Below are 11,826 nucleotides of genomic sequence, written 5' to 3' on the forward strand. Positions count from 1 at the left end.
CCCATCCTTACAACAGCAGCAGCTTTGCTTGGCATCTTCTGCTTTTGTAAGCACTCAGCCCTTAACAAGGTCGGTTGCTGCAGTTTGGCTGATGTTTCCAGAGTTATGAGGAAAGATGAGCCATTTCTTTACAATTCCTCACCTTAGGAGCTGGGTCCATTTTGGAAATGCACTTGTTCTGCTGTGACCCTCTGACTTCCACCCATTTTGTAATTTCTATTTCCCATTGACTTTGAGAAGAAATATCAAACTGCTCTAGAAAAGCCCGGAGAACTCTGGAAGGCAGGAGTATTTGTGAGTGAACTCATCAGCAAGCCTTGACAGGGGGAAACAGGAGCAGAGCAGAGGAGATAATTGCTTGGTGACCATCTGGAAGCAAAAGACAAAGGGAACGTGGGGAGGTGCAGGCCTGGACTTTCACCTCCACACATCAACAGCTGAATAACAAAGTCATAAACTGGCTCTCAGGCAAAACAGAGCAAAAAGAAAGGCAGCTGAGTCATAACGGGGGGTTGGCCAAGGCTGCCAGGAGGGCTGCAAACAAAAGACGTGAAAAAATAGAAATATTCTTTAATCTGCTGTGTCTTTTATTGTTATTATTTTGATTGTCATCTGAAGGCTTTTGTGTAAGGAAGAGGATGAGGCTGTGGGAAGATGCTCTCTCTCTCTCTGGGTCACTAGATAGGACAGTTCTGGCTCTTTCCTTTCTTGCTCAAAGGCATCTTACAGCAGGAATCCAATAGCTACACGGACAAGATTGTCCTCTGCTCCCTGTAGCAGTGTTTGGGCAGAATATTTCAGTCATTAATTGCTTGTCCACAATAGTTAAAAGCTGCAGAAGAACAAGCTGTGGGGTTCCAGCCCCAGCTGAGAGAAAAAGCCTCGTTTTCTTGGTGGAATTTTATTTTTCTCCCTTTGCAAGTTTAAAAAAACAACTAGAAGTAGATGTGCTGAGTGATAAAGTCTGTCAGCTCTCAAAGAGCTGCTGCTACTGATGTGCACTGGGGTCTGGCATCTGCAGGTAATGGCAAAGGTCCAGGCAGCCTCTGGAATCCACCCCACTGTCCCAGGGGCTGGTTTCCTGTCAATAGAGCAGAGATTTCCCTCCCAGGAATTAGGGCAAAACTCCTTTCTGGGTGAAACTTGGAAGTGGTGTTAGAGGAAGCTGACACTCAATGGCAACTGCATTTATTTTGTCTCAAAAAGATGACAATCTGTAAGGAAAACAGAATTTTGAAGTAGCATTCTTATCTAATGAAAATAATTGTTGAGATCTACTGAATTCACACACAAATAAATCATACTGCAATGCGTGCAAAAAGTAGGGAAATCCATATTTTGGAACATATCCGTGTACCTGCATGAGATGTTCGTTCACAAGGACAGAAGAGTGAGTCCTCATTAGAGCTAGGGTAAGAGCCCTTGTGAACAAGGCTCATTGAGATGGCGAGAGGACGAAATGCTGTAGGCAGACAAGGACAGCTACTGAAGATGTCATCGTTTTATGGCCTCTTTCTTGCTTGCATAAATCAAAACGGGAAATCAATACCTATTTGTAGGGTATGAAATCAGCTTTGCAAAGAGCTTACCTACAAGACATTGCTCATTTCCGTAACCTGCAGCCTGCTGGAGCCCTGGCAGGCTGCGCTGGGCTGCGTGATGTAGGGAGGGCAATGGGGAGCCCCAGGGTCGAGGAGACGCGCGGTTGAGGAGATGTCAGGGAGGAAGAAGGGGAGGTCTTGGCTCAGTTCCCAGCTCTTTCTGTGGCCTCAGAAACTAAACAAGGAAACTGAAGTGGACTAAATGCCCCAATAGGCAAAAATGCTCCTTAGGAGTCAGTGAAAAGTGGGAGAAGGCTAAAAACCTGTTGGAATCGAAGGATTAAATGTTGGGCCTCAGCTGGAAAGTGCAGCTGAATAGACTCTTGTGAACCACCAGTGGCCATTAGGAAGGAAAGGGCAGTCTGTTGTCATATCCAGCCCCATTCCTCCCATGAGCTGAGTAGGCTGCAGATAGGAATTTGGAAGAACTAAAGAAAACGCATTAATACCTGATCTCACCTGCAATGTCTTTAGTCTTGGCAACTGGTTGTGATTTTGAAAGAGAAAGGAAGACCTCTGTATTTTCTGGGGGGTTTGTTGCAAATGAGTAAATGACCACACAAAAATAGATTGGCATCGTGGCATCATGACAAGCTAATGAAGACTGCACACTGCAGTCATGAAATCAGAGTTCAATCAATCAGTGAATCAACAATTAAATATTAACAACTGTGCAAAACATCAGATGGAGTGTCAGCGGGATTTGAATGAACCAATGCAGCACTGGAATGGTTACAAAACATTAACCCAGAAAACCTAAGGGCTGCCGTGACCTTTTCTTAGCCCTCTTGTGCAGGACGTAGATCCTCAAAAGCTACTGTATGGCACAGGAAGAACAGAGTTAACCCTTATTCCACATCTTTACTGAAGAAAAGAAAATCTTGTGAATGTTTATGCAACAATCTCTGTGTACATGTATATTTGAGGAATGTGCACCGTGAGTTAAGACAGTATTTGGGGTATGCATATGCCTTATTGGTACCCCTGGAGGAGCACAAGGCTGGAGGAAAAAATAAGATCAGTCCTCTATATTTACCCTTGACCAGAGCTTAAACATTTAATCCCAAAATGTCTACTGAATGACCACTTGTTGTGACCCATGTGTTGCAAGTCACAAAACACTTCCTGGCATCCTAAAACAAGCTGAAGACCATCAGGACAAAGGCCCAGAAGTCTCCCCAGCTACAGCATACCCCAGAAAAAGAACAGGAGAAATCAATGGTCTGAGATCTGCCAGTACACCTGCATTAGCAGGTGATCCCAGACTGTTCCTCCTCTTCTAAACAAGAAACAAAATTTCCCAGAAAAAAAGATAACCCATGGATAATCCATGAGAGGACTCCCTCTCTTCCCCCTCTTCTTCCATTGTAGGGGCTCTCAGAGGGATTCAGCCCACTCCATCCCATCTGCCTCTGGCCATCAGGCTTCACTTTGTATCAGAGGAAGGAGTTTTTCCTTCCAGTCCACCAAGTGGTCAGTGGAGGAAGCCTGTATCTGGTGGGCCCTCAGTTCCCAAGGGTGCGCACACCCCTAATGAAACTCCGCTGATGTTTCTCCACCACCCCTGGGCAGGTACCTCTCTGTGCTGAGGGCCTTTTCTCACTCTCTGGTGCCCATCACCAAATGAAGTGGTGCTCATGGCAGAAAAGACTGGATTTGAGCAGTTCCTACCAAACCTAAGAAAACCATGTCTCAAGTTCTTTTTCCTTCAGAGGCATCGAAGGGCTGTTAGTGCTTTTGCACCCATCCTTAGGGAATGTACTGAAGGCAGCCTGGATTGCAGCAGGGGACAGCAGTCCTGAACTGGATTTAAATACCCATTTGATGGAAAGAGACAGAAGTTTTTACAATCCTTTATCCTGCTTCCTAGCTGGCATAGATTCATTGCCATACACAAGGCCAGGTCTTGGATCTTCACTCACTGTCTGTCCAGGCAAAACTTTTACTAAGCAGAAAGAAGCTGGCAATTTCCAGATCTCAGTGAATCTAGCAAATCCCTAATGTACATTTTAGCACCTACAGAGAAAGTCTATATTTTACAGGAAAGAATGCACCTGAATTTGCAGTGTTTCCTCAGTGCAGGGGTTTATGGGCCAAAAAATGTGGCCAGGCATTTAACACAGCTCTTTATCTTCTGTTGAGCTCCCCAGCTGCCTTCAGGAGCAGCATCGCCCGTGCTGGCTGCACAGGGCCCAGATGTTTGCCAGATGATCAGTCCCTCTCTCCACAGGAGCCTGTATTTTCTGCTTTGTACGTTCTTTCAACACATTGCCAGACAGGGAGCAGATCCATCTTGCAGTGTGGGGATCTTCACACTGAACACTGGTGGCTGATTTCAGGAGCAGCTGATTTATTTCACTTGCACTGATAGAGATGAGCCAAAAGCTGGAAGATTTTGTGTTGGCTATTTCAGTCTGTGCTTATGCAAGCAGCCCCAGTACTCGAGAAAGCTGGAATCCCTAAAGCAAAGTCTTCCTGGAGATTACTTTCTTGAAGGAAATTTTTGTGAAGTTCTCATAATGCAAATATTGTAACACACAGTACATCCTCAAAATTCAACTTTTCTTCTATGCCACAACCACAGGAGCTCAGGTCCTTGCACAACCCACTGGAGTGGAGCTCTTTCTGGTGTGTTTGCCTCCTCCTCACACTCTCGTGTCCATGGCATACATTTTGGCAGTAGCTGTTTGTGAGGATGGCAAGTGCACGTTGGTTACAATTGTCCCAGCTGAGGAATAGCCTTTTCTCAAGGAGTAAGCAGAGTGAAGCCTTCCAGAGCTGGTCTCTGTGAGGAGAGAAATAGGATCTGCTAACAAGTGCTTGGTGACTTTCAGCTTGTAAAGCCTTGAAATACAGAGAAAGAAGCACTCAAAGATATGATGTAATAACACATTTTATGTCATACTTACACCTCAGCTCCCACCCAAAGCCCTTGATGTGCTTTATAGTGCTGCTGAAATAGCACTATTCCCATTTTACAGCTGAAGATGCTGCAACTGGGGATGAGCAACCATCCTGAAGGACATACCTGAAGGACATTCCCAATGCCATGTGCCTATAGCAGGCCCTGAGAAACATCTCCGTCTCTTAGGTGCGTTTCAGCCCTAAAAGAGCTCCTCACCTCTGAAGAGGTACATGCAGCAGGTGAGCAGGGCCCCGGACAAGAAACAGCCAAGTGACCCCGCCATGCCGAGCCAGCAGGACCAGCCAAACTTGTACTGGATGCCCAGAAACACATTGTGGAAGACCAGAGAGGAACGCTCCACGTAGACGTCAACGGCGTACCACACCGAGCCAGTAATGCCTGGGAGACCTGCAGGACAGGAGGGAGGTGCCACATGGAGCTCCCACACAGGCCGCAGTGATCTCAAAGAGACCACAAACACAGAATTTTGAGCTACAGCCTGCTCTCTTCTGGAGCAGACTTTAGGATGGGAAGAACTTTCTTGGACATGAAGTTTTGGCCCCTGCTCTGTCTCAGCCCAGTCACTTTGGCTGATTTACCATTGTCCCTACTGATGTCAACCTGAGCCCTTTCAGGCAGTGTTTGCACCTTGTGGCCACAGTCACCATTAGCTCCAGTTGGTAGCACTCAGTGTTTTGCATTAAAAGGCATAAAGCTTCTCCTTTCTCATTTTATCAGCTTGTTGTAAAGTTGCTTTGAGATTTTTATTTTCTAACCTCCTTTGACTTTCTGAACTGTAACGGTCAACTTTGGGAAGTACATGGAGGATGAAGAACCTCCCAAAGTACTCCCAAAGTACATGTGCTCCCAGTAGCTGGGGTGAGTTGCATGTTAAATCTGCAGATGCTAAAGTAGAGGTAGATGGTTAATATTGGCAAAAAGTCAAATGAAATGATTTGGTTCCTAGTCAGCTGTCTATTTATTTTTGTATTTAAAAACCTCCCACTGGCTGTAACAGCAAACCACCTAGGTCAGCCAGGTATTTATCACCTGGGAAGGAGAGCTGTGCTATTATCCTTTTATTACAAATCAACTACAGAGATTTGGGGCTAAGTGACTTGCCCAAGGTCACACAATCTGTGGCAGAGCAAGGAACCAAACCAGGGTGCCAGGGCATTTCTAGTCCTTCAGCAATTCTGCCTCTTTGCCCTATCAACAACACTGAGTTCCTCACGGCAAACCAGCAGTAAATGGAAGTCAGTCAACACAGCAGCCAAGGCATCTGGCCAATAAATGAAATGAAAGCAGATAAACTCAGCTATTTGCTGCTAGGGGCAGGTGGTGAATAGTGGAAGCTATATTGCACAAAAAAAAAGCAAATAAACATCCTTCCCCTGTGTTTACCCTCTAGAAAATCACCAACTCCTGTCCCCAAATAAGGGAAGGCTTTAAAGCTTCCCCCTTTTGCTAAAGGGTGTTGTGCAGGGCAGGGGTGATGTGGAGGAATACCTGCGATGAGCAAGGTAACTCCAGACACCTGGCAGATGCGCAGCTTGATGAGTGGCTCGTCCGGAAGGAATTTCACACAATCCAGTCCCAGGACAAGGAAGAGAAATCCAAATCCTGCCAGGATATCTGCTGTGATCATCATGGCTCGGGTCAGCACCAGCTTCACTGCAGAACAGAAGCAGATCGTTCTACTGCGTGAGGAATGGCCATGTGGGTGGGTAATGGGGTCAGGTCCTGTGGGAACGTTTTTTTCCTGGAGTGAAGCTTTCTCCAGCTTCCCCTGGGAGTAATACCCAACTGAGAAAAGAAATATGGCTGCAATACATGGGTACACCAAATTATCTGCTCTTTTTGTCTCCCTGTTCTTCACTCAGGTCTCCCCACTGCTCATGGAAGTACCTTTATCTCTTACGTACCAGGGTGCTCAGCGAAGATGGAGTCGTACTCATCACAAGTTTGGATCCCATCAAAAACATTTGTGACACATTCCCACCACAGGCCACGGCATTTTGTACTCACCTACAGGTTAAGAGGAGAAAAAAAGACCATAAATTACTATACCCACCAACGCAGTAGGTGGGCAGCTAGGCAGTTCAGCAGGAACCCTGGTCCAGTTATGTCAATGGCTAGCTGGACTTGTTTAGTATGAAGAACTGAAAAAGGAGCAGGATGGGGAGAAAGGGCAAGGTTTTCTGTGTCCCTGCTCATGGTTTTAAATTAGAATGAAAGAGATTCAGATGAGACATTGAGGCACAAAACCATCATTTTGGGAAGGATAAAAGTTCTGAAGGGAATTTCTGGGAGAAGCTGGGGGTGGCTGGTTGGAGGTAACCAAGAGCAGGTTTGCTGTCTCCTCGCCAGCTGCTTGCCCAGGCTGAGCTGGGCAGGGCTGTGGACCAGACGACCCATGAGTTTGCCATCACACTCCCTTTCCACCACCTTCCTGCGGAGAAGGCTCAGGAGGACGGAGCCGCTCGTGACTCATGGGGACAAGCCTCACACCAGGAGACCTGGCCCCAGCGCAATACGGGAGTGTTTTGCTGCAGAGCAAGGGGTGAGCCCCTTCCCAGATGTTTCTGAAGGGCTGCCCCAAGTGACTCAGCCCTGAACACTGTCTGGAAAAGCAGGGGCAGCTGGTGCTGATCCTGGCCCTGGGGCTCCCACTGCACTGCTGGCTGTGGGACCGCATGCGCCCGGCCACTCATCGCCGAGACATCCAGACTTCGCAGACCTTGCAGTAGCATCATGGCTCATCCTTTCTGTCCTGCCGAAGCCTTAGATAGCATTCCCAGCCCAGCCTTTCATAAATCGCTTTAATATGGGAGGCATTTTCATTACCAATGCAAATACAGCAACGAGCGCCTCTAAAACATTCCTGGGATTGCTCATAAAAGGAGCAGAGATAATGTGGGTGCAGCTTTGGGCTCCAGCCTGCCCCCGCTGCTGCCAGGGGCACCCTGCTGCTGCTAGTGGAAAGAGAAATTTGGGGTGAATGGGTCTCACAAAGGGGACAGGAACCGTGCTGGTTTGGGTGATGTAAAAAATTCATTTTTCCTATGCTTTGTAAATCGCAAAGCAGATAATAACACGTCTCAGCTGCTTAATAAAGTCTAATCCACGATGTATTGAAACCTGTAGCCAGACACAGTACTTTCTTCACAGCACAGCGTACAAATTGTACAAGCTCTCCGTGATACTGCACGGTGGATTAAAGGTGACTAAAAATGATTCACTATTTCAGGCTGGCAAAAAGTTGTCATTCAAGTTTTAATGAAAATAATCTACATGTTTTGTTTTGTGAAGATGAAAACTACTTACAATTTCTCAGAATTTGGGGGCAAGCTAAATGAAAAATATCACAAAATGACGAGCAATGCAGAAAAAAAAACTGTTTTCACTGATTCTTATTTTTCAAGAGAACAGTTTCATGTTAAACAATTTGCATAGGCATAAGCTTTTACTGTGGCCCTCAATACAACTGCACCCCCTCTTCAGTCTTAATTCATCAGCATTTGTGCCGTGCTTGAAATTAACATATTTTTATTAAACTGCATTTTGTTCCACTTGTGTTTATACCATTTCACATTCATCTCAAATCTCCGTAGGCTTATTCATACTACTCTATATTCAGCTACTACTCTCATGTACTTCCTCACTTGCTCACATTAGTATTGTTTTTTAAATCTTACAAGGAGCATCCTCATCTAAATTATTTATAAAGAGGCTAACAACATTCCAGGCTTCATTTGCTTCCAAGTAAAACAGAGGCAGGTCTTAGAGGTAAAAAATTCATCATGATCTAGCTTGTGAACCTACCCCCTTCCCAGACTGGAAAAAAAAAATATGATGAATGTTTTTTTTTATTCTTGGAATGTGCCACCTGTCACCTACTCTTGCTAGCACAGACAATGGGAAAAACCAAGGAACTCTGCAGCACATGCACAACCAGGGATAAAAGTTTCATTGCCTGATGCAGGAGTGATGGGAGCAGATGTCAGAGGGGGGACCTGTGGCTGGCCTGAGCCATGGCCAAACTATTCCAGAATTTGTTATCAGTTTCTTAACTTCCTTGGCCATCCCTTTCTCCCCTCTGCTTTGTGTGCTGTTTGTCCTTATGGTTGTTAGTCTGCTCCTGAGCTAGCCTTGGGCATCTGCCTTTGGGCAGGCACACACATGGCACGTGGAAACTTGCTGCTGCAAACAGAGGGGTCAGGGCCACTTGGGGCTATTATGGGGACACTGCACTTATGCTGTCATCCCATGGCCAGAGCCATGCACCATTTTGGTAGCACCCCATTGCCTCTTTCTTCTCATAGCAAATCTGCTCCAGCTTCCCCAGGCCCAGCCAAGGACTCCCCAAGGAGCTGCACATCCCAGCCAGAACTCCTCATCTCCCACTCTGATTACAAAACTCATCGCCACGACCTGCTTTCCCTAACACAAGTATGCATGTAAAACATAAACTGCATAATGACTGTAATATATATAATCATATCCTATGCAGGATGTATAATTACTACTAAAACAATTCTAATATAAAAAATGACAGAACAAGCACACGCTTACCCTTCTGGGGAAAGCACAGAAGACGAACGTGTGAGAGACATTAGTCACAGTGTTTTACCGCACTGTAAAAGGTGCCAGCACACAGTGATGATGAGCCTAGCACGAGAGTGAACCAGGCAGCGTCTAACAGTGGTGGTGATACTTTTAATCCGTCTGCAACAGGGAGGGACTGAGTGTACACAACAGTGCTCGCTGGGAAGCAGCTTATGGCTTTTTCCAGTACAAACCACTGCAAAACTTGACCCAGGCTTGCCTTGATGCTCGCAGTGAGTGCAAAAGCTTGGGCCCAGCTCTGTGCTGCTGCATCTTGCTGGATCCTGAGCCCTGCAGTGGAGATGAGATGCTGGAGGCCAAGGTCAAAGGCAAGGGGGATTTCCGTGCAGGAGGATGGAGGTGCTTTCTCCTGAAGTCGAAAGTTGTCTGAGTAACCCTTTTCCTAGCTGAAAAGAGGAGTTATTGTGCACTCCAGGCCTTTCTGGCCATGGACAGTTTCCCTGCGTTCCCATATTGCAAGAGGCAATGAGTCATTAGGGCCATTAGGGCGGTCATTTGGTCAGGTATTAAGGCTGGGGGCACTTTGCTCCAGTATTTAGTATTCACACTCAGAGCAGGAATGTGAGAGTGGTGGCTGCTAATAACCACGCTGGGTGTTAATGGAGCACTTAGGGACAGCCCAGCACAGGTGCCTTTGTGCCAAGAAGACAAGGTTACACAGCCTTGGGGTATCAGGCTCTGTTCTTTCCCGGACTCACTTTATTCAGGATTGGGTATCCCTCCTCCGTTTTGCTTGGAAATGATGCCTAATTTGGGATCCATTTGGCTTTTCTGAGCATACTGATATCCTCAGCTGATCCCAAATGATTCACATGGTTTCCTGAAATTAATCTAAAATAACTCCCAAATTAGGATGATAAATGAAGAGCAATATCCCAGCCAGCACCAGTGGGTTCACACTTTTTCCTGCTGGGGTTCACTGGCAATTCCTCTCAAGTCAGCAGCCTTGAGCCTGTTATGCCCTTTCAACTGTGCTTCCTTCAAACAGCTGAATATTGCATTACCGTCACTGAATGCAGAGGAGCTCCTCTGGTTTCCTGTGCTAGCCTGCAGATAGAAAGTTTCCTCCTGATATATTCAGCCAAACTCTCTGTCCTGGGAGATGTTTCACCTTCTCGGCACAAAGCACCCAGTTTTCCAGAGAGCAGATTTCCACGCTGTGGCCCTGTAGCCCTTCAACATGCAGAAAATGCTGCCTGCTCGGGGAAGAAAACTGCAGTACTGAGTCCTGGTGAAATAGGGATGGTTTGGGGTCTGGAGTCTGGGGCACAGTTTACATGTATGTGCCATTTTGCCCCTTTGTTTCTTGCAGTTTACTTCTGCCAAAACCCTTCTCTAACATGAAAGTGCTAATATCTGCACAAGTTCAAGAAAATATTTTTGAGTGCTGGATCTGACAGCGGTCCCCATGGTCCCCATACATTTCTGCTAGCCCTAGAGCTCAATGGCTGTTAAGAAAAATGCTTGCAGAGCACAGATGTACATGTTGGACTTCTTCACCAAGAAGCCTGACCTACAGAACTAGAAACATCTCCAAAATATCTGTGCAGGCTGGAGATGCTGGGTAACATGCTCCAGTTCATGCACCTTTAAATCTGGAGCCTCTAGACTTTTCCTGAGAGCAGAGCCTGGCAGAGAGAATTACACAAAATGACCACTTTTCTCCTGCTCTTGCCAGAGTCATTTGTTTCATTTTCATCCACTTTTCATCCAGCCCAACGGAGGAAATGTAAATGAGAGTGGAGCAATGATGCCATGCTCTCCCTAGGACACATTTGATTTGGAGATCAGGTCCTCCAGAAGATCTTACCTCCAGGGAATCATCGGCATTCACCATCCAGCAGTCTGTCCAGGTAGATGCTATCAAAAACCCAGTAGAGAAAAAAGCAAAAAAACAGCCAGCATACTGGAGGAAAAACCTCATCCCAGAAGGCTGTAGCACATCCAGCGGCATGAGAAAAACACTTTTTTCTTAAAGCTGGAATAGAAGCAGAGCCTTCGTGTCCAGGTCGCCGCTGCCCTTTCCAGTGGCCATGAACAATGGGAAATCCTGACTTCTGCAAAAGCAGAGCTGCAGCAGGGACAGGAGGAGGGAGCCCACACCGAACGTGGAGCTGCTGCAGCCAATCAGCCCCGCACGGCTGGAGCTCGTCGTGCCTGGCTGAAGGGAAACGGGACTGTGCAGAAGTGACACACACGTAGCTGGAGTCCTGGGCCTCCAAGGGAAGAAAAAGGTATCGTCGCAGGGGTTGGCAAAGTAGGGATTTTGTAAAAGAATCAAAACTCGTTGTTCAGGACAGCGGTTTTGAGCACCTCTAGGCGTCACACACAAGAGCATCCATGTGCACACATGCATGAAGCACATTAATATTTATTCCTCTGCACTTGTTCATGCCTTAGTACTGAGAAACTATAGCGTGTACAGGTGAACATCCCAGGCCCTTTGGTTACCCTGTTGGGCTCCGGCACCCTGATGATCTAGTTTGATGCAGAAAGGGAAGGGAAAGGGTAGCAGTCGTGGGCCATCAGCACCAACACCAAGAACCACCGACAACCATCCCAGCTCAGATATGGAGCTATTTATTCTGCATTTAAGCCAAACCTACATACTTCTCATGCCCTGGTCATCAGTTTGTTTGTGGCCTTACTGCAGATCACACATGGGAATCTTGACCTTTTTAAGCTAGGCTG

General features: G+C 46.6%; 1 protein-coding gene across 2 annotated transcripts; it reads right to left on the minus strand.

Annotated features, from left to right (window-relative positions):
- Positions 1 to 1,166: 1,166 nt before the first annotated feature.
- Positions 1,167 to 11,826, minus strand: CLDN16 (claudin 16). 2 transcript variants are annotated; one of them, XM_083848008.1, is made up of 5 exons: positions 10,946 to 11,826; positions 6,432 to 6,534; positions 6,016 to 6,180; positions 4,723 to 4,914; positions 1,167 to 4,386 (listed from the first exon to the last, which is right to left on the minus strand). In XM_083848008.1, the coding sequence occupies exons 1-5, from the start codon at positions 11,087 to 11,089 to the stop codon at positions 4,247 to 4,249; spliced, it is 744 nt and encodes a 247-aa protein (XP_083704134.1). In that variant the 5' UTR covers positions 11,090 to 11,826; the 3' UTR covers positions 1,167 to 4,246. The 2 variants fall into 2 exon arrangements, with proteins under 2 accessions (XP_083704134.1, XP_083704133.1); XM_083848007.1 differs by having other exon boundaries at positions 6,016 to 6,312.

Source organism: Anser anser (assembly GCF_964211835.1).
Source record: "Anser anser genome assembly, chromosome: 9".
Classification (NCBI taxonomy): domain Eukaryota; kingdom Metazoa; phylum Chordata; class Aves; order Anseriformes; family Anatidae; genus Anser; species Anser anser.